At 38.7% G+C, this 19,067-nt stretch overlaps 1 protein-coding gene across 1 annotated transcript; it reads right to left on the reverse strand.

Annotated features, from left to right (window-relative positions):
- On the reverse strand, positions 2,169–6,380 carry LOC8073650 (calcium-dependent protein kinase 24). The gene is made up of 8 exons (XM_002450340.2): positions 5,725–6,380; positions 4,936–5,618; positions 4,246–4,389; positions 3,998–4,150; positions 3,758–3,873; positions 3,015–3,182; positions 2,686–2,910; positions 2,169–2,604 (listed from the first exon to the last, which is right to left on the reverse strand). Exons 2-8 carry the CDS (start codon positions 5,543–5,545, stop codon positions 2,473–2,475), a joined length of 1,548 nt encoding a protein of 515 aa, XP_002450385.1. The 5' UTR covers positions 5,546–5,618; positions 5,725–6,380; the 3' UTR covers positions 2,169–2,472.

Consider the following 19,067-nt stretch of genomic DNA (forward strand, 5'->3'; position numbering starts at 1 on the left):
GCGTTCATCCTGGCTGAGGTTCTTCTTTTGTGAATTTCTATCATTGCTCTGCCTCTTCTGAGAGTTTTGGTCTTCCAACCTTTTGCGGTAGTCGTTGTCTGATCTGCAATACTTCTCAAACTCGTGATACAGCTCGTGCATGGATGCTGGCTTTTCTCTGGCCAAGTGAGCCGCGAAGGGCCCTATGCGAAGACCCTTGATGGCCGCTTCAATGGCAACCTCCTCCGGCACGCCAGGTGCTCTTGCCTTAGTCTGCACGAACCTTTGGAAGTACTCCCGCAGTGCCTCTCCTTGACTCTGGCGACACTGGAACAGGTCCGTGGAGGTTAGTGATTCAACTGCGAATCCCTGGAAATTCGCTAAAATCTTGTCTCGAAGGTTCTCCCATGAATAGATCGACCCGGGTCTCAACATCGAATACCATGCCAAGGCATCTCCCTCGGCTGCGATCACGAAGGATTTTGCCATAACAGTCTCGTTCCCTCCAGCTGAGGCCACGGCTGCCTCGAAACTCATCAGGAATTGGCGCGGATCGGCCTTCCCGCTGAATTTAGGGAGCGTGATAGGTTTGTAGGTTGTTGGCCAAGGCGAGGCCTGCAATCCTTCGGACAAAGGGGAACGAGGGTCCATCGTGCCCCGCCGCATGCCGCCGTAGTTTGTCGGTTGCACATCTGATGTTGGGCCGGCGCTGTTCAGAACAGCGGGCTGAATTGTCGGCTGAGCTGGAGGTTGCATGCTAAGGATTTCTGCCTGCAGGAGCGAAAGCTGCTGCCTGATCTCGGCCGCTTGCGTCGCGGCTACCGCTGTCTCTTGGCTGGCGGCGTAGGCAGCAGCGATCCGGTCTCGCTCTTGCTGAAGGTTCTGCAATTGTGTTTGCAGCTGCTGGAGCTCTTGCGTGGCCGAGGGTTGCACCGGGTCTGCGGCGGGAGGAGGTTCCTGGCGTGTTTCTGGCTGCTCGCCCTCAGAACCTTCTCCCCCCATGGTCGCGTACGTGCTCCGCACGGCCCTCCTTGGTCTTCCTCTCCTGGAGGGCTCCCCCCGAGGTCTTGTGGTGCTTGTTCTCTTTCCAGCCATCGCAGGTTATAGTTCGGCCCCACGGTGGGCGCCAATGTTGGGAAGATGCTCTCCGCACTCCCCAGCAGTACGGTGAATAGTGAACCTTCTCACTCGGTGCCGTGAGAGGTCTGAGCCCCAACGGGCAGTGGGCTCAACGGTAGGTGAATACAGTGAATGCTCTCTGCTATTAACGGTGGTATCACGCCCCTTATATAGGGCCCGGAAACCAACCCAATGACATTTACATAAATGCCCCGTGACGGTGGGGGAATATTCCGGTATATCCTTTCATCGCAGTCTACTGACCCTAATACACTTGCGTAATTTCACATTGCAAACCCTTCGTTCATCCTCTGACTGGGGCCTCAGCAGATCGGAGGCTTGGATCCTCCGCCCAGTTGCGGATCCTCCGACGCTTTGGTGTCGGAGGTTCCGCAGTCCGGCTGGTCGGAGGTTGCTCGACCCGGCCACCCTGGGAGTTCCTCCTTAGCCTGGTCCAGTCGGAGGTTCCTTGGCCTGGCTGCGTTCTCCCGCCATCCTCGGACCCGGGAGGGTCGGAGGTTCCAATCTTTCCTCGCTCGTGGACCCCCGCCGATGTCTCAGTCCCTGCACACACACTGCACGACCAGACGAGTTGTCAACATTAGCATTTCCCGTCGAAGGATATCCTCCGACGTTTCAGGTGTCGGAGGTTCCTCAGGTGAAGGACAACCTCCGGCGCTACCAGGGGGAAGGATGCAGCTTTTCCCCAACAATTACAGTTGAATTAATTATTTCATATTATATATCTGATTCATCTCGGAATACCATTTTTTCCTTTTTACTGGTTATTGTTCTCAGTGTCACATTTTTATACCCATTCTTCTAATTTTCTGATCAATATATAGATTTATATTTCCTCCCATCACAAGTTCATGTCCATCTAAGTTTGTCCTAAAATAGATTTCATTTAACTTTGACCAACACTGTTTATAGAAATATATGTTATCATAAATCAAAAGAGTTGTATATCGTAGTAATTTTTACAATAAAGAATTCTAGAAATGTTAATCTTGTGTTATCTACCGATGTTAAAAATCAGTTATCAAGGAATTTAGAGAAAGAAATCGCCATTTAATATCAACTAAACTGACACTTGACAGCAGAGAAGTTATACTTCTAGGGAAGTAATGTTTAGACCATGTTCAATCTACATCGATACTCATACATATATAACCAGTTGATCATAGTAACCACATTGTACCATCCCTCTTCTCTAGCTGATACCACCAGTACTACGAAAATTCTCCAGCATCTTAGTACTACCACAGGACAACCACTCAACATCTCAATAGGCCAGCAGATCGCAGATCGACAACGCATCCAAAAACTTCAGATGCCAAGAGAATGTACCCCGACAAGGCCTTCCAATATGAGCTAGGTTTTGCTGGGGTTTAAGAGTTCGCCGAGATTCAAGTGCAAGCTGTTCCTCATGGTTCTCCTTCCTGTTGCACCAGCATTGCCCTTCCTCATCATTGCCGTGAACTCGCTGTAGTCAATTTGACCATCCTGAAGTGGAAAACCAAGATTCATGAATGCAATTAAAACATAGAGACAGGGAGAGTAGATTAAATATAAAAAGGGACTAACATTGTTCTGGTCAATATCTTTAATCATATCCTCGAGGTGGACGTCATCAAGACCAAATTCACGACATGCTTGTGACAGCTCATCAATGGTTATAAAGCCACTTCCATCTTTGTCAAAAAATGAGAATGCTGAAACCAAGTTTTCCTCCCTCTCCAGCTTATTCATGTGCAACGTAGCTGCAATGAATTCACCGTAGTCGATGGTTCCGCTGTTATCAATATCAGCCTGAAACAAATGTACCAAAAGGAGAAAAAAATCAATATCCGCAGAGCATATCTGCAAGGAATTATGATGAACTAGTAAAAGTAAAAGGCTGGAGGAGAACTTACTGCTTCCATTAGAGCCTGGATTTCGTTCTCCGTTAATTCAGAGCCTACCCTTTTCAAGCCATCTTTGAGCTCATCAAATGTTATAGTCCCACTATTGTCAGTATCAATCATCTTGAACAACTCCTTGAGGCCTCCAATCTCTTCCTCAGACAGGCTTTCTGCAATAACCTGAATATTGAAAAGATGCCTATAGTGTGTCATTTTTCTAAGATGGTCACTGCAAGTTTCATGTTATGTACTGAGCATTAGAGGCACTCTGCCTGTGATGCAATAGTCCAAATTACTAAATTTTCTGTAGCTAATTACCAAGCAAAATGGGCGAAAAAGCAAAGGCAATCCAGAACATCATATCCAATATCTATAATGTTTTGCTTTGATAGCAAGAATCAGAAAACCTGGATGGAACATAGTGAGCAATGTGACACAGAGAAGAAAGCAGGGGTGTATAAGCATGAGGTCAGACATATGAGTATGATTATCCATCCCATTCTACTAGATTGTATTTGATCACACAACAGAGCACCGCTTTCAGATTGATCATAATTGAGGATCCACTACAGATAAACGGTAAGATTCTCAGAAAGAACGGGAAAATAGAGATGTATGGAGTTGGTCTTGGTATCAAGAAATAGAGACCCATGCTGATAGTAACATATACCATGCCTTAACTAGTAGGGTCCACATAAAACCAAACGGTGTAGAATCAGATATTGCATCAAATAAGGACAAGTAAATATCCATACCCTTAACGCCATCTTCTTGAGCTTGTTCATTGCCGAAAAATGCTTCAGCCTTGACAGAACAGCAGAATCAATAGGCTTATCAGGTGCCACAGCATCGTCAACAATCCATGGGTGGCCTGACATAGTGGCATAGACAATGCTACTATTATGAGGGAATAAAAATGGATATCCCATATAGCACCCAGGAAATGTATCCACAACCCAGCTACATGAGATAGATGAGGGAAGGAATGCACTTACAGAGAACCTCATGAGCACTAAATCTCTTTTTAGGATCCCGAGTAAGCATATTGCGGACCAAATCCTTAGCACTATCAGAAATACTAGGCCAGGGTTCAGATTCAAAATCAAGTTTGCCTCGCAGAATCTGCCTGAAGATTCCAGCCTCAGTTTCTGAAAGAAGAAAATCATATAGCATAATGGAAAACATGTGAATTTGCAGTGACAAACGAATTTCATGGTTTGAATGAGAATGACAGATACATTACCTGCCCAAAATGGGGGGACACCACAAAGCAAAATGTACAGAATTACCCCTGCGCTCCACACATCAGCTTCTGGACCATAGCATTTCTGAAGTACCTCTGGTGCGACATAGTAAGGGCTTCCAACGACATCAGAGAATTTATCACCTGGGGAAATGGAAATGAGCAGCTTGCATCATCAAGAATCTTAGCATAAGGGGCACTGAGAAGTGAGAACATCTAGCAACACAAGAGTCAAACCGAGTACAATTGCAAGTACCATTGTACCAAACACATCAAAGTAGAAGGTCATAAATCACTATCTCAAAAACACAAATGGCTTCTTGTAAGCTTCTATTAACAGTTTCAGTAACTCATTCCCATTCCAAAATGAAACTGGGAGCTTCAACATAGTTTTGTATCTTTTCTCCTACCATTCTCGTAAAATCAAATAATAATATCAACTTGTCATCAATATGACAGATAGCATTCTCATTCTGTGAAAAACAAACGAGCAGAAAGCACTAATGCCAAATCCATCAGACTTGACCACGACATTATATCAAGTGCCGTTGTTTTAATAACAAACTAAAAAAAAGGTCATTCTAACACAGCAATTAACTATACCTTGCATCAGAACCATCAATGGCAACAGTAAACAGCAGCAGTTGACCTACCAAATTGAACAATGTAAAATCAAAGAAACACACATACCAGGCTTGTAGAACATGGAGAGCCCAAAGTCAGTGGCCTTGAGTGGGGCTTCCTCGGCGGTGCTGGCAAAGAGAAAGTTCTCCGGCTTGAGGTCCCGGTGCATGACGCCGAGCGAGTGGCATCCCTCCACGACCCCAACAATGGTCTTGATGAGCTTCGCGGCCGCGCGCTCGCTGTAGTGGCCCTTGGCGACGATGCGGTCGAAGAGCTCGCCGCCTGCGCAGAGCTCCATGACGATGTGCACGAAGAGCGCGTCCTCGTAGGCGCCGCGGATGCGGACGACGTTTGGGTGCTCGGAGAGGTGGTGCATGATCTGGATCTCGCGGTACACGTCCTCGTAGTCCTCCCGGCACAGCAGCTTGCGCTTGGGGATGGACTTGCACGCGTACTCGGCGCCGTCGGCCTTGCCCACGCACTGGTACGTGGTGCCGAACTGCCCCTGCCCGAGCTTCTTGCCGATGCGGTAGTGGTCCCGCACGTTGGCCGTCTTGTACGGCAGCACGGACGCCGGCCGCCCCGACGACGGCGCCGGAGCCGTCACCGGCTGCGGCAGCGGCAGCGGCAGCTTCGCCTTCGCATTGCCGGCGTCGCCGCTCGGGTCCGGCTGCATTGGCGCGACCCAGGTGAGCTCGCTCCCCCGGATCAAGAACCGCACCGAGGCCGCCGCCGCAGGAAACGGAAGCCTGTTCTTGGAGAGACAAGAAACCGGAAAACACGGAGAAAGAGTGAGAAATTTGGGGACACGGCGATGACGAACCGGTCAAAACTCAAAAGGGAAGAGAAATCCACCTCTCTCGCTACAAATTTCTGCAACTCCTCCAAGGATTTCCGCGGGCTGGCTGCAGACAGAAGAACAGGGCCGGGGAAGATCTTGGAGCGGGGAAACAGAGGAGCCCGGCCGATTGAGATCAAGAACCGAGGAACGAACGAAGCTTTATGCGAGGTTTATCTGCGACAAACCCACAAGCAAAGAGGAACAGGAACGAGAAACGGCAGCAGCAGCAGCAGGAGCAGGAGCAAGAGGAGGAAGAAATCTGTGCTCTCACTTTCTCAGGTGTCACATGGGGGAAGATGTGCAAAAAGAAAAGAAGGGGGAGCAAGCGGGGAGGAAAAGATGAGAAAAAGATTAGCCTCTTCTATCTATCCGGCGTGGAGCTACAAGCTGGCCGCGGAAGAGGACAGGATCTTGGCGGCGTGGGTGATGGCTCCACCCATATATATTTTTTATAGGAATTTCGGAGGCGGCGGCGGCTTCCAATGGGGGCGAGGAGATGATGGTGATGACGGTGCGAGCTCAAATATCTGCGTTTTGATTTGCAATTCAAGGCTGGAGGGAGGGCGTGTTGGTGGAGGGGAGGATTGTGGGGAAGGGAAATGCGGGGGCTGGCGCAGTGCAGCTAGGTCCCGGTCGTATCTAAGGAATTCTCCATGGGTGACCCCGACCAGGAAGGAGGGAGGAAGGAGACGACGACGCTGTCACCATTGTTTTTTCGTTTTTTTATATTATTTTTATATACTTATCTCCTTTTGTAAATTGTAAATCACGCAACGGTCCATTTCTGGTAAAAATTCTGTACAGTGACCGGTGTGAAATTGAAACACACCAGTTTTTTTTTAAAAAAAACACGAAACACAAGTTAAGTTGCAAGGAAATTAAAAGCTTTTAAGGGTTCATTTGAAACATTAAAAAAATCTATAGAAATTACACACGAATTTTACACAAATCAATTTATTTTTACAGAAAAAACACAAAATAGTGCAAAATTTTGGCGTTCCAAACAAAGCCTAAGTCTTCACGTCTTCGAGCAAAGTAAAGCCCTGTTTGTGGAGCCGGTAATTTTACCGTCTATCATATTAAATATTTGAATATATATATATATAAGTGTTATTCTACACTCTAGGTGTAGAATACTATTCTACACCAAATTGCAATAGTATTGTTCAGTATTCGTGTTTCAGAATTATTCAGTATTTCGTGGTTCTGGGTGTTGGACAAGATGATACTGAACACTCTCTAGTACTGCTCAGTATTTTTTCTACACAGTTTTGACTTGCGGTGTAGAATAATATTCTACACCTAGAGTGTAGAATAGCGTTGCCGTATGTATATATATATATATATATAAAGTATTAAATATAAGCTAGTAATTTTACCATCTATCATATTAAATATTTGAATATATATATATATATATGAAATATTAAATGTAGATTATTTATGAAACTGAAAACACAAGTAGAGAATAATTTGTGAGATGTTTTTCTAAATCTAATTAATTTATAATTGGACACTGATTGCTCTAGTTATAAATATGCTTGTTAAATTTTACTATACCCAACCAAACACCCACTAAGGCCTTGTTTAGTTTAACCCGAAATTCAAAAAAAATTCAAGATTTTCTATCACATCGAATCTTATGACACATACATGAAGCACTAAATATAGACGAAAACAAAAACTAATTACATAGTTTGCCTGTAAATCGCGACACGAATCTTTTGATCCTAGTTAGTCTATGATTGGGCAATATTTGCCACAAACAAACGAAAGTGCTACAATAGCAAAATCCAAAAAGATTTTACATCTAAACAAGACCTAATAATGGAAACCTATAATTCCAAGAGACTTCAATGATCATGTTCTAAACAAAACTTTAAAACACCCTAGGATATGCTTTACTCCTTTCAATAAAAAGAAAAACTGCCTGATTTTACTTTCTTTATGTTGCTTCTTAAAAATGAAATGGTGTTCGTAACGTATACGTCGGATACTCGGATTTAGTGCAAGGTCCAAAAAAACAAATGTTCTTTTTTGGCTTAGACAGAGTCAAACTTTCTGGCTAGAAAAAGTTTGGCCAGATGAGACATGACACCTTTTACGTGTACACTGACATTGTCTTCACATAAAAACAAATACTTGGTGCCTTTTTTTTCTTGGGTAAGACTAGTCAAAAGAGCACTTACAGGACAACAGAAATTAACCACCCTTGTTATAATTAAGAATTCTTACTTACATATACAGCTCCTAAAATGCTAAAAATTACCATGAAATTTTATTTAGAAATGATGTTCTGCCATGAAAAATTTTCCCCACCAGTATTTCATAACTAATGGATGCATCTTAATATTGTAGCATAAGCTAGTAATTACCATATAATTAACGTATATTCCCTCCATACCCATAAAGAAAGTCATTTTAGACAACAACACAGTCTTCAAAGTTTAAATTTGACTCCTTATTTTTGTAAAAATATTTATCAAAAAGTTGTATAGGTATATTTTTATGAAAGTATTTTTCAAGATAAATCTATTCATATGGTTTTTACATTTTCAAACTCAATAACTTAAAAGCTATTCATGATTTATATTCTTAATGTTTGACTCAAACCTTGTCTAAAATGACTTCCTTTATAGATATGGAGGGAGTAGTCCTTTTCCATTTGCTTTTTAGACTTGAAGTGCTCAAATTTTTAATAATTCTTTTAATTGTCAACAATGTAAACATAATACCACTACCAAGATTGGATGAACACATAAAAGCCTCCGCCACTAGGTTTACTCCTAGTCACCAACAGTATTATAAATTTTGTTCAGGGACTTGAAAAGGTTACTAACAGTAGTCCTCGCAAAAAAACAAAGAAGCTACTGACAGTAATATAATGTTGAGAGAAGTGTTTTTTCCTCTCAAAAGGCAAAAAGCGATTTGCTGAAGGTTTTGGCTTTCTATGATCTCATCCTACAATTAACAGCTGAAAAATGGAGAGGAAACATATGGATTCACGGGTGTGTGTTTCACTGTTTCGTTCATAAGGCCTTGTTTAGTTTGTAAAAATTTTTGTTTTTGGCTACTGTAGCATTTCGTTTTTATTTGACAAACATTGTCCAATCACAGAGTAACTAGGCTCAAAAGATTCATCTCATAAATTACAGGTAAATTGTACAGTTAGTTTTTATTTTTATCTATATTTAATGCTCTATGTATGCGACCAAAGATTCGATGTGACGAAGAATCTTGAAAATTTTTACGAACTAAACAAAGAGCCAGCGGATGACAAGGACGCCAGTGAGAAGAATACAAACGTTTTCTTTGGAATTATCAAGCACTTGGTTGTTTTCTACGTTCTACCTCGTGGACTTTGTTTATTCCTGCCGTGACTCATTCCGTTGGACAAATTATTAGAGAAAGGCATATTCATTGGGACTTGCACTTTTAATATACCATGCATCTTTTTCAGCACATGAGCACCCTGTTTTGCATAGCCAAACTTCAGTAACAGCAACTCGAGCAGTAGCCCCCAAAACTAGACCTCTACTTTTAATTTGGGTGCTCCCCCTACTTCTTGGGGCTCAACTTTTTTGCTTCAACTCCAACAGTAGCACTCAAATTTAAGCCCCCAAACCTATTCCAGAGAGAATGACAGAAGGGACCCACTTGTCAGTGTTTTTTTCTTCTTCCTCTTTCTTCTTCCTTTGGACATAGACACAATTAGAGCATCGAGCCGGTTACCGTAGGGTGTCATACACATGCAAGGGTACAGAGAGAGGGAGCATGTGCTGGGGCTAGGACACGCGATGGAGGATGGGGGCTGCCCTGTTGGGCCAACATGAATGGGGTCTGGGGGAGAAATATGGGTGCCCAGCCAAATATGGGGTCTTGAGTAGGGACCCTGCTGGAGTAATGTTTTTAGCCTGGGCACCCATATTTAGCTATTGGGGCTTGAGTAGGGACCCTGCTGGAGTTGCTCTAATGATGGTTAAGGAGACAAGCATATTGTTCCTTACTTTGTTTTTTCAAATACCCAAAAGATTTATGTATCATTGTATTAAGAAGAAAAATTTAAGCATACAAACAACATGATTGTGTCAACCGCCAAAAGAGGTTGACCTAAAATAGTCATAACTGGACTATCCTAGCAACAAAACTCAAGTTTCGATATTATATGAGTGGGAAACAACCAATAAGAGCTATGTGAAGCTTAGGAAAGGCTAATCATGTCACCAAAAAAAATATGGAACTAAGGATGGGTAACTAATAGAAAAAACGAACTACTACCTCCATCACAAATAAATCAATTTTGAGTATCACGTAAAGTCAAACTATCTTATATTTGATTAATTTTGCATAATTAAAAATAGGTAACATCATCTATGACACTAAAATAAGTATACTATGAAAATGTACTTGATGATATATTTGGTCATACTAATTATATTTGGTCATACTAGTTTGGTGTTATAAATGTTGATCTACTTTTCTATAAATTTGGTCAAACTTTAAATTGTCTGAACAGCTCTAGAAGTTGATTTATTTTGGAAAAGAGGGAGTAGTAGGTAGCTTGCCTAATTGTTTGTATACATAAAGTATAGAGATAATAAAAGAGGCAAAAGGATTTGCCACAAAATCATGTTGGCATTCCATGATTATAATTTTTCATCCCACAAAATATGTTATTCTAACACTTAATGGGGGCCATGTACATTAAGGACATGTTTAGTTCTTGATGAGAGGTGATACATGAGTATGTAGCAAGGAACCAAAATCAACTCCCCACATCAATCCTCCATAGCTCTTGAAAACTAGAACAATACATAATAGGGGCATTTCCCCCAAAAAGAAAGAACTTAAAATTTTAAGTCAACGTTAAACTATGGAGTATTAGTTTGACTGAGTTCATAGATAAAACTAATGACACCAAATAGGTGCAACTATATACTATAATTAAATGGTACTAATTTAATACCATAAATATGGATATGCTTTCAAACTTAGTCAAACTCACAACCGTTTGACTTTGACTAAACTTATAAAACGTTGCTTCCTGTCTTGGATGGAGTAGTATTAGGGCGCGTTTGGATGCAAGCCATGCACTGCCACGGGCAGTGTGGCGGCAACTCACTTGTGGCGATCAAAATGGCCGCCTAAGCTGCGGCAACTTTTTAAACTGCAAAAGACTGTGGCGGCCACACTTAAATGCTAAAGCAAACAACAGCCATTCATTTGTGGCGCGCCGCAAATTGGGCTGGTAAAGTGTGGCGGTCATCCAAACACCCCTTTAATCTATCTATCTTTAAATCCCTAATTAAGACGTCTTTGCTGGAATTTGGCACTGTTCTCGTCCTCATTGCGCTCCATGGGGGGCCGGTGGAGGACCAACGAGTGGCTGCAACGGTTGTATCTTTGTAGCATTGGTGGTCCTTCTAATCAACTACAGTAGGTAGTGAGTGCTTTGCATGCTGAAGCTATGGCTGCCTACCAAGGCCTAAGACTATCTCCAACAATCGTCACCCAAAATATAAGACCCATTTGTCCTTTGGTAGTGCTACAGGTAAAAGGTTCTATACCTATTTTTAGTTTTCTCCAACAACAAGACCTAAAAGACAACACTCTCTGCAAATGGGTCTCCAGGAGAGAGGATACCCAAATTTGGGTTATGCCTCTCCTGATACCCAAAGTGGGTCTTCTGTATGGGTACTCTGTTGGAGGCTATAGGTATTGTGTTGGAGACCTATTTTGAGTTTGGGTTCCCAAATAGGTCTCCTGTTGGAGATAGCCTAAGCAGACCATCACATATTGGAATGACTAGGGTGCAACTGGAAACGGATGCTTCAAATCTGAGGAAGGCACTAACATTGGAATGCTTAGATAACAGCCCAGAAGGTGCTCTATTTAGACAAATCCGTGTAATGATGTCAAACAACTTTGTGTCCTGCTCAATTTCAATCTGTCCTAGAATCTGTAATAGAGTGGCTGATGGTTTGGCCAATCATGGTGTAGCAATCTCTCCTGATGAAGGGGATGTGTTCTGGTACCAGGCACCAAGCTTTGTAACTGATCTGGTCTCCGGCGATTTGCCTGGAGTTGATAGTCTATAAAGCTCTCTGAGTTAAAAAAAAAAACTACAGTAAGTAGTACAACAGTACTGTATGCTAGCAAAGTGAGGTCACAATTCAAAAAATGTGAACATGTATAGATCGGCAGCTTGGCAGAAGCATTTCGTGCGGCGCTCAATATATACAAGTGTAAGCATGTATGTTTTTTTTTTAAAAAAAAGAACGGCAAAAGCTCTGTGTATTTTTTTTAAGAAAAAAGAAGAAGAAAGGCAATACAAAGTAGAGATACAATATGCCATTCCATTTCGGCTGATAAAGTGAGCTGTCTTGCCATTTTAGCTTTTTTTTACTTGGCTGAAAATCCATGACCGACGTTCACTAATTTATTATAAAAGAAAATACCGTTAAATGACTAATAGATTCGACAGATAAGTTCAAATAAACATAGTCATAAATTAACTACGTGGCATGACATTGTAGTAATTCTTGGGTTGACCCAACGACGACTTAAAGCTGCAGGTTCTAACTTATTTTCTATCTCATAATTTGATCATGTTGATAATTAAGGCCTTGTTTAGTTCTAAAATTTTTATAAAATGGACATTATAGCACTTTCGTTTGTATTTGACAAATATTATCTAATCATAGACTAACTAGACTCAAAAAATTCATCTCGTAAATTTTAGGTGAAAAATGTGCAATTAGTTATTATTTTTATGTATATTTAATACTTCATGCGTGCGGCGTAATATTCGATGTGACGGGAAATCTAAATTTTTTTGTAAAATTTTTTGAGAACTAAATCAAATAGAATGAGATAAATGGAAAGGTACCAAATCGTGTGGTGGTAAAAAGTGATAACAACATTTTTAAACTATGTTGGGCAAAATTGCTGCAAGTTGCTAACTTTACATGTCAAGGGTGATCGGAGAGAGAGAGAGAGCCGAGTGCTGAAATTCTTGGTGGGATGCAGAGATGAGTCAGCTGAAAATAGGGGGATCCCAATTATGGCCGCGGAGAAAAGGGGATCGACCTCATCCCATCTCATGATGCCCCCCAAAATCCAAAATGCAACAAGTGGGCGTGCTGTGCATGGGTGCAGAATGCAGTTAGGCACCTTGAGATCAGAGATGGCAGGGCACTCACTCCCTCTCTCTCTCTCTCTCTCTCTCTCTCTCTCTCTCTTCAAGTGTTCAGACATCCATCGAATCCGTTCTACTTTGTGACGAAGAACGCTGTCAGCACCTACCTAACCTGTTAACCTTTGGAACTTTGGAAGGATAAGATTCCCAACGCATGTAATTTATCTCAGAAACAAATCACTACTGTTCTGTCGCCAAAAAGTAGTGGCAGATATGATTAAGGCCGTTTAGTTTCCAAAAATTTTAAGATTTCTGATCACATCAAATCTTGCGACACATGCATGATATACTAAATATGTATAAAAACAAAAACTAATTACATAGTTTATCTGTAAATTGAGAGACGAATCTTTTAAGCCTAGTTTCTCTATGATTAGATAATGTTTGTCAAATAAAAACGAAAGTGCTACAGTATTGAAATCCAAAAAAATTTGCGAACGAAAAATTTACAAAATAGAAATAGTAGCACTTTTATTTGTATTTGACAAATATTGTCCAACTATAGACTAAATTCGTCTCGCAAATTGCAGATAAACTGTGCAATTAGTTATTATTTTATCTATATTTAATGTTCCATACATATACCGCAAGATTCGATGTGACGGAGAATCTGAAACTTTTTGCAAAATTTTTGAGAACTAAACAGGCCTAAGCAAAAACTTTTCACTTATTACATGGCCTTGTTTAGTTTCCAAAAATTTTGCAAAATTTTTCAGATTTCCCGTCACATCGAATCTTTAGACGTATGCATGGAGTATTAAATATAGATAAAAATAAAAACTAATTATATAGTTTGGTCGGAATTGACGAGACGAATCTTTTGAGTCTAGTTAATCTATAATTGGACAATATTTGTCGAATACAAACGAAAGTGCTACTATTTTTGTTTTGGAAAAAAATTTAGAAGTAAACAAGGCCAAATCTTTGGATTGGATGCTCAAATTTAGAGGATATGCATCAGACTAGTGCGTGTGCACGTCGCTGTCGCCTTCGTGACGAATGCACACCGTCAGCAGCTAGCTACCCACCTTACATCCCTCACCAAACCTTCCTCCGGGCTCCGGCTCCGGCTCCGGACCGGAGATAATAAAAAGGTGTAATAATCAGTTAATCAGGGTGGGTAGGTGGGTGTTAATTACTGTTAGACATGCTTCATTGTCTCTAATTTCCTTAGCACCCGCCTAACCTAGCGTTTAGGCCTTGTTTAGTTCACCTCAAAAACCAAAAACTTTTCAAGATTTCTTGTCACATCAAATCTTACGACACATATATAGAACATTAAATATAGATAAAAACAAAAACTAATTACACAATTTACTTATAGATCGCGAGATGAATCTTTTGAATCTAATTAATCTATGATTGAACAATAATTATCAAATAAAAATGAAAATACTGCAGTGTCCAAAACTACTAAACAAGGCTTTGTCAACTAGTAGGACGTACATGTACTAGCTAGGACGAGCACGAGAGCATCATGCATGTGTTTTATGCCTTGTTTAATTCCTTGTCCAAAAACTTTTCACTCACCTAATCAAATCTTTCAACATATGTATAAAGCATTAAATGTAGGTGAAAAAACTAATAGTATAGTTTAGTTGTAAATCGCGAGATAAATCTTTTAAGCCTAACTAGTCTATAATTAGCCATAATTGCTACCGTAACCATCATGTGCTAGTGACAAATTAATTAGGCTTAATACATTTGTATCACAGTTTTCTAGCAATCTATGTAATTTTTTTATTAGTCTATATTTAATACTTAAATGTGTTTTGATATATCCAATATGACATAAAAAATTCGCAAAGTAAACAAGGCCTTAGCCATGTGCCTTCTCTTCTATGAGAAGTTGCAACTTGCAATAACTTGTCACATGCAACAAGAGAATAGAGTGTGCAAAATTGCGATCATTTGTTGATTGCATTTTCTTAGAGGGTAAATTTTTATTACTCAAAGACCAAAAAAATAATATTAATTCATCCTAAATTACAATACGTTTGACTTTTTTAACACCAAATTTGACCGCTTGTCTTATTTACAAATTTGTGTAAAATATCACTTCTTTCAAGAATGATTTAAATTTGGCTATGTTATACATAAATTTTTTGAATAAAATGAGTGAGCAAATTTAGGGCAAAGAATCAAACGTCTTATAATTTGGGGTGGAGGGAATAGAGACGAGGAAAAACATGCTTTTTTTGTTGATTGCATTGAGGCCCTGTTTAGTTCTCCACTCAAAAACTTTTCACCCATCCTATCGAATCTTTGGACACATGTATAAATATAGACAAAAAAAACTAATTGCACAATTTGGTTGTAGATAATGAGATAAATGTTTTAAGCCTAATTAGTCTATGATTAGCCATAATTGTTACATTAACCTACATTTGCTAATGACAAATTAATTAGACTTAATAAATTTGTCTTGCAGTTTCTAAACGAGCTATGTAATTATTTTTTTATTAATATCTAAAAACTACTCTCGATATTCTTATGACATATTTGATCTGAAACTCAAAAATTTTGGTTTCGTGAAGTAAACAAGGCCTGAGTCAGCCGCCGTCTTAAATGCACCATATCAGATAGTACGTATTTTGGCCTTGTTTAGTTTCATTTTTTTAAATAGAAACTGTAGCACTTTCTTTTGTATTTGACAAATATTGTCTAATTATAGACTAACTACGCTCAAAAGATTTGTCTCGTAACTTATAGGTAAACTGTGCCGCAAGATTTGATGTGATGGAAAATGTGAAAAATTTTGCAAAATATTTTGGGAACGTAATCATGCACGAACTAGGCTCAAAAGATTCATATTGTAAATTATAGACAAACTGTACAATTAGTTATTTTTTAATATATGTTTAATGCTCCATACATGTGCTGCAAGATTCCATGTGATGAGAAATCTAAAAACTTTTGCAAAATTTGTGAGGAACTAAACAAGGCTTTTGTAGTCTGTACAAATAAAGGGTTCCATCAATTTGTACAACTAGTCCATCAACATGTTCTCTCGTATGGACCAAAATTTTAGGAAATATAAGTCTTATATATTGTTTAATAATTTTTTCATTAAAAACTATAAGATATTTTAGCTTTTCTAGATATATTATTTTTAGTATGTATTTATACAGTACATGTACCTTACCAAAAGCTTTATATTTAGAAAACTCAAAACTTCTTATAATTTAGAATGGAGGGAATACACCCAACTAATAAAGAACTACTATTTTTCTCTATCTATATTTTCTAACATAGTAGATATAATAGATACTCGGTAGTCTAAGTCTAGTTACCATAAACTTATTAATTAATATTTTTTTAAAGAACTAATCTATATATTTTTATCTATATTCATATTTTTTCTTTGCATGACACTTATGTATACTTTAAATATGTAATTACTTTGAAACATTACCATCAATCATAGTGGCTCTTGTTACAACATGTATCTTATGAGTTAGCAATCTAAATTTTGATGGTTTCAAATTTAATTCTTATCAACTTCTATAAATCTTATTTCTCTCCCCAAGTAAAATTGAAATACTTGTGCTTATTATCCAAACAAATTTTTTGTGATGTAATATGTTGATAATTTAGATTAGATTTGAGGGTGTATTTATTTTTTCTAATAATAAAATGAAAATTGAGTTATGTAAATTATAGCTCATAATAAGAGATCAATTCTAGATCTATCTTTTGTTTTACAATCAAGTCTTGTGAGGATTAACATGAAGGCTCTAGTGGGGACCTCTAGTTATAATTTTAGTATTTTTTTCTTGTGTGATATGCATTTAGTTGAAATCTAGTCTTTAGATAGATAAATTCAACCATTTTTGTGTCTTTGTAAGTCTATAGTTTAGCTTTTAGCTTTTAATAATCAAGTTGTTGCAAAAATTTCACATGTTAATTAGATAGTATTCTTTATCTTTTATTCAAAATTATTTTTTAACTTAAAATACTATATATATCCTAGTAGTATTGTTTGTCACATACATTGAAACTTGTTTTGCATCTCGACACTCAACATGTTGATTTTTTATATCACAAGACTATATGTGTTCAATATTATACTACATAAGTTGAAACTCAACTTTCATAATGTTAGAGATGGTCATGTAGACACAAAGTCCCAGGATTATTTTAAATTATCTTTCATAATGACAAAACTGGATAATTTGGATGCAACGTTTGGGGGTTATTTTAAATTATGTTTCATAATGGCTAAGGTGAGTAATTTAGAGGTAAATTTTAGGGAGTTATTTTGAATTATTTTCATAATAGAAGATGTGAGTAATTTATATATGAACATAGGGGGTTATTTTGAAGTGTGTTTTGTAATGGCATAGGTGGAAAATTTATATACAAAATTAGAGGGTTACTTTATGTATTTTTCATAATATTAGTAGTGGTTATTTTTTTATAAACTATAATAGATCTGATGGCTAATATCGATAATGACGATTAGAGTGCACTAAATTAAAGGCTAGATATTTCTCATTATTCTGAGAATTTTTAAGATTTATCTTTTTTCTAGCGCATTTCGTACAATTTAACGTGTTGCCTTCGGTCTGGTTAAGGGCTTAGGGTTTAGGGCTGTTGGTAAAATTTAACTCCCATCACATCAAATGTTTAGATACATGCATGGAGTGCTAGATATATACTATTTATGATACTAAAAACACATATAAAGAGTAATTTATGAGACGAATTTTTAAGCTATAGTTTATGATTGGACACAAATTATCAAATATGATAAAAAATACTATTTAAACTTTAACGCCTCCACCAAACACCTCCTGACATTAGTATGATCATCATCAGAAGTTTCGACAGGGATTCGGGTTGGTTGGGGTTATTAAAGTTTATTGTTTTATTTGACAATTAGCGTCTAATTATAGACTAACTAGGCTCAAAAGATTCGTCTCGCAAATTACTCTCTAGCTGTGTTTTTAATTTTATAAATAGTCTATATTTAATATTCTATATATGTGTCCAAATATTCGATGTCCCGGATGATAAATTTTTTCGGGTAGAAGCAAACAGAATCTAGAGCCTCAGAGCGCGCGCTTTCCGGGCCTGACCGCTGACCTATCGATCGATCGATCGATTTTTAGTACGATTTCCGCGTCGCGTGCCACACGAGACTGCGTCAAAACAACCGACTGCGAGTGGGAAACGGAGAGAGACGTTCGTTCCAAAGTCAAGTCGTCGGAAGCGTTGGCCAAGAAAGCGCTCCATGCATAGCTGTCCGCCAGCGCGGTCCCTCATCACAGTCAAAACCGTGTGTACTACTACTACTACAATACATCACTGCTAATTTCAACTTTATAAAAAAGAGTATTGACATAATAAAAATATATTTTTATAATAAATTTAATGATACTAATTTGGTACTACATCCATACCCATAAATAAAATCGTTTTGAACAAAGTTCTAAGTTAAACATTGAGAACATAAATCATAAATAACTTTTTAAGATGTTGAATTTGGAAATATGAAAACCATGTGAATAGATTTGTCTAGAAAAATATTTTCATAGAAGTATACATATACCAGTGTTTGATAAATATTTTTATAAAAACAAGAGGTCAAAGTTTAGCTTTGCAGACTGTGTTGTTGTCCTAAACGACTTTCTTTATTGGTATGGAGGGAGTACTATAAATCTAAGCGTTTTTTTTTAAATTTGGTCAAATTTTTTTTAAAATAATTTAAGACAAGTCTAGAAATTGAAGCTTACAGGGACAAAGAGAGTACTATGTATTAGTGTGGTTAGGCCAGTCTCAGTGTGGGTTTCACCAGGATGTCATGCACATTTATTAGAGCGTCATGTCAACAAAATTACACTTTTTTTGCATGAAACGAAGAGGAGAGAGAGAAGGAAATAGTTTCACCATGGTGAAACTCCACGGGCGTTGTTTCCCACGCGGTGAAATGGGATGAAATCCCCACTGAGGGCTAAATCGTTTCACCATCTTGTATGTGATCCAATCATTTTGTAGTAATTAAATGCTTTGCCCAGCCTAGAAAACGTCAAGATGAAACTCATGCATTGTGGAGGTTGTTTCATTATTCGTTTCATTGATGCCTTGTCAACAGATTTGTTTTGGAAACAGTGCATTAAAACAGTCCACTGAGACTGGCCTTATTACTGCTAGTAC

Source organism: Sorghum bicolor, chromosome 5, assembly GCF_000003195.3.
Source record: "Sorghum bicolor cultivar BTx623 chromosome 5, Sorghum_bicolor_NCBIv3, whole genome shotgun sequence".
Classification (NCBI taxonomy): domain Eukaryota; kingdom Viridiplantae; phylum Streptophyta; class Magnoliopsida; order Poales; family Poaceae; genus Sorghum; species Sorghum bicolor.